The sequence below is a fragment of the Echinops telfairi genome, unplaced genomic scaffold, assembly GCF_000313985.2.
Source record: "Echinops telfairi isolate 266 unplaced genomic scaffold, ASM31398v2 ScPeMD7_4225;HRSCAF=4972, whole genome shotgun sequence".
Lineage (NCBI taxonomy): Eukaryota > Metazoa > Chordata > Mammalia > Afrosoricida > Tenrecidae > Echinops > Echinops telfairi.
The window spans coordinates 13,650,937-13,654,829 of NW_022108124.1; the positions used below are offsets into that span (position 1 = coordinate 13,650,937).

General features: G+C 47.7%; 1 protein-coding gene and 1 non-coding gene across 2 annotated transcripts in view; both read left to right on the forward strand.

Moving 5' to 3' along the window:
- The window catches only part of RPSA (ribosomal protein SA), a 5,633-nt gene extending 1,944 nt beyond the window's left edge, over positions 1-3,689 (forward strand). Inside the window, exons 3-7 of the mRNA XM_030886956.2 lie at positions 1-95; positions 1,586-1,831; positions 2,821-2,949; positions 3,059-3,224; positions 3,541-3,689. The exon at positions 1-95 is cut by the window's left edge and continues 23 nt beyond it. Of these exons, the coding sequence (XP_030742816.1) occupies positions 1-95; positions 1,586-1,831; positions 2,821-2,949; positions 3,059-3,224; positions 3,541-3,635 (731 nt within the window). The 3' untranslated portion in view covers positions 3,636-3,689. The remainder of the gene's footprint in view (positions 96-1,585; positions 1,832-2,820; positions 2,950-3,058; positions 3,225-3,540) is intronic.
- Positions 1,869-2,022, forward strand: LOC115871282. Its single transcript, XR_004047210.1, has one exon. It is a non-coding gene; the product is annotated as a small nucleolar RNA SNORA62/SNORA6 family (small nucleolar RNA).
- Positions 3,690-3,893: the final 204 nt, after the last annotated feature.

A 3,893-nucleotide genomic window follows, 5' to 3' on the forward strand; every position in this document is an offset into this window, starting at 1 on the left:
GGACCTGGGAGAAGCTTCTGCTGGCTGCTCGCGCCATTGTGGCCATTGAGAACCCTGCTGACGTCAGCGTGATATCTTCCAGGAACACCGGCCAGGTCAGAAACCGCATTCAGAATTTTTATTATAAAAGTCAATTTAAATGAAATGTTTTATTTAAAGAAGTGACTAGTAATTTGCCCCGTTTCTGTTACCTTATTGTAGATCCTGGGGAAATTCATAGGTTTATTTCCATTTCTTAGGATTAAAAATCCCATTCTGGTTGTAGAGAATAATTTTCTTTTTACCCTCCCATTCCCCAAAGCCAGTAAAGATCGTTTATTTTAGTGTGAAACTTTTTTGTGACTTTGTACAGTAAAGGTCTCCTGCAGTATTTGTCCTCCTGCATTGATTCCATGTTGCAGAAATGCTGCTCTCAACATTGTTCTGTTACGTATGTGCCATTCTTCTGTTGGACTTCCTGGTTTCCAACATTTTTCTCGGTATTGCTGGATGGATGTGGCTGTACACATCTCCGTTGCCACGGCTTGACTGTTTTGCAGATTTTGCAAATATGTAGTGTGTCTGGTCCTATTTCACATTAAGTGTTGAGCACGGTGCTGTTTGCCAGAAGCTAACCTGTGGCATGGAATCTTTATTGTTGGGAGGGTGTACATGGTAGAGCGGAACTGTTTGAATTCCTACTGTATGCTCGTATAAAAGTTTTAATGGGCATCTAAATTGGGTAAGGTGTTGGCAAATGTTAGGCATATAGAAAAAAGAGCCTGCCTTTCTGAAGAGATAAGAGAAATTGATAAGACCTGGAGGGAAGAGACACTGAAGAAAGCAAGATATCTTCTTGGATTGTGGGGCTATGAGTAAATTTGACCCGCGCCTTTAAGTGCTTAACCAGGAGTCCCGGTGTCATACTGGTTACATACATGATAGGCAGCTAGCTACAAGTTCAGCAATTTGAAACCAGCAGCCGCTCTGTATAAGATGAGGCTTTCTACTCCTTAAAGAGTTAGTTTCAGGAACCTACAGGGTCTCTGCGTTGGCATCTCCTCGAGTGCAGTGAGTTTGAGGTCCATGTAGGAGCGGCGGCAGGGGGTGGGGGGGGTGGTTAAAGTGTCCCCAGAGGGAAGTGGACTAAGGGATGGCACACTGACCAGACTGCAGTGGACGAGTGCATAAACAAACTGAGTATAAACTGAATTATAAGAATGATTTGCTTTGTAACTCTGACCTAAAGCACAGTTGAAATGTTTTAAGAAGATTGTGGGAATTTATTAAAAGATGATTCCCTGTGAGTTTTTGAAAGCCCCTTCGTGGACTCTTTAATGCTGCATGTGTGTACATTTCGTTTTCAACATTTAGCCGAGTCACCCGTACTGGGTACTGTGGACATCTAGCAGTCTGGCTCTAGAGCCTCCTGAGGACATCACCTCGGGGAAGTGAGGATGTAGGGACATCAGGAGAGAAGTCCTGGAGTTGGGGATTAAGTGCTGAATTTTTAATGAGCAGAGCCAAGGGCATTCTCCCAGTGGGAGGGTGTTTTTTTGAAGCCAAGTGGAAGGCTGCTGACTGAATTTATTTCATTCCTCTCCAGCGCGCTGTGCTGAAGTTTGCTGCTGCCACTGGAGCTACTCCAATTGCTGGGCGCTTCACACCAGGAACCTTCACTAACCAGGTCCAGGCAGCCTTCCTGGAGCCACGGCTTTTAGTGGTGACTGACCCCAGGGCTGACCACCAGCCCCTCACAGAAGCCTCTTACGTTAACTTGCCCACCATTGCTCTGTGTAACACAGATTCTCCTCTGCGCTACGTGGACATTGCCATCCCGTGTAACAACAAGGTAACTGAATGAGAGCCCCAGAAATAGTTGCCACTCCTGTGCACATTGTTAGAGCTTGGAGTTGAGGCCCCTGGCTGGCCGATGAACTCACAAGTGTAGGTAGTGTGCTACATGATAGGCAAGGTTTTCGCTAACACCACAAGGGTCTCTGGCCCAATGAGTGGAGTTTGATAGTAATCCTTGCTACAAGTATTTCGATGTATAGGAGTTTGAAGAGATTCAAGGGTTTTGGAAAATAGCCACTATCCCTGCTTCCTTTCTTTTCTCTTTAGCCCTTGACCTCTTGTCAGAATGTCCTGATCAGTGTCCTAGAGCTTGTGTGTGGCTCACACTGCTGTTTTTGCCACTGCTCTCAGAACCATGGTTGCATGGACAGCACCTTCTGAGGACAAGACAGATGTTAACACTGGTGTCGGGTTACCAACCCTCACCCCCAGGCATGTGCTGGAACTTCCTAAGTATTTTCTCCGGAACTTAAGGTCGCACATTGCTTGTAAGCCAGTGTTCTCATTTGGTGGCATACACACAAGAAACCACAAGTTTTCAGGACATTGATCAGATTGTGGAGCAATTCTAAGTGTGGGTGACCTTGGTGTGGTGGAATACTAAGTAAATTAGGTGCCATCGTAGGTGACCACCCAGTTTGGTGTTTGTGTCTTGGAGTGGCTCTTGATTTTAATGGCCTGTTTTCATTGCACTCTACTGGGTGGCGGGGTGGGGATAATGTGCTGGTTTTGTTTCTTGGCCAGGAATCTCATGGTCCTGAAAGTGTTGATGAGAAGACGTAATAAGGATGGAAGACATGCACACAGGCCGGTGGAGAACTTAAAACTCTCCATTCTAATGTGCAATCAGGGTTGTTACCACTGATATACTGTAAGGACTCTCAAAAGACTTGCGTATTATTTTGCTACAAGGGACCTAGTCTGTGGGGGCAGGTTGGTGAGGTTGGCCGGGTGTCCTTGGAAGTAACAGCAGCGCTCTTTTAGGGAGCTCACTCAGTGGGCCTGATGTGGTGGATGCTGGCCCGGGAAGTTCTGCGCATGCGAGGCACCATCTCCCGGGAACACCCGTGGGAGGTCATGCCTGATCTCTACTTCTACAGAGACCCAGAGGAGGTGAGTGCCTGCATGCAGGCTCTGGGCACGCGAGCTTTGGTGTCTTGGTGCCTGGGTTCCTTGCAAGCAGGATCTGTCAGTACCTGAAAGTTTTGTTTTCTAAAACTAGATTGAAAAGGAAGAGCAGGCCGCTGCTGAAAAGGCTGTGACCAAGGAAGAGTTTCAGGGCGAATGGACTGCTCCTGCTCCCGAGTTCACTGCCGCTCAGCCTGAGGTGGCCGACTGGTCCGAGGGCGTGCAGGTGCCCTCCGTGCCGATCCAGCAGTTCCCCACTGGTAAGTATCATGTGCGTCCCGTCGGGCTGTAGAGGCAAGCGGCATCTCGACCTTTTGAGTGTCCTCATTTGGCCTTCATGGTCCTTGTGGCCACCTTACAGGGAGACTGTTGTCATGCTCAGCCAGAGTGCCACAATTGTTAAACACAAGGCCATCTCTTAGTGCTCAGAAATGAATCCAAGCTGGACTGCTGTGGGTGGGTTGGAGGAGTAAAGTAGAAGTACTTCTCAGACAATCGTCGCTGCCCCATGAACTTTTGAAGCCCCCCATCCGAGTGACAGCTGATGGCTTTTACTCGATTTCTCTTTTTTAACAGAAGACTGGAGCGCTCAGCCCGCAACAGAAGACTGGTCCGCAGCCCCCACCGCTCAGGCCACCGAGTGGGTAGGAACAACCACTGAGTGGTCCTAAACTGTTCCTCCAGGGAAATTAGGTTGATGGGAAATAAAGACAAGTTTCTACAAAGGTTTCTGTTCATTTGTGTGATTGCTTTTCACAGGGGGTTTTCCTGCTTTTAACTGTAAAGAACCTTGTGTGTGTGCTGAAATTAGAGATGGGGGTGCTAACCCCAACATCACTTCCCCAGTTGAGGATAACATGCCTGCCACAATGCAGGGCTGAATGGCTCCCTTGTCCATTATGTTCACACTCTAAAGTGACCTCAATTAT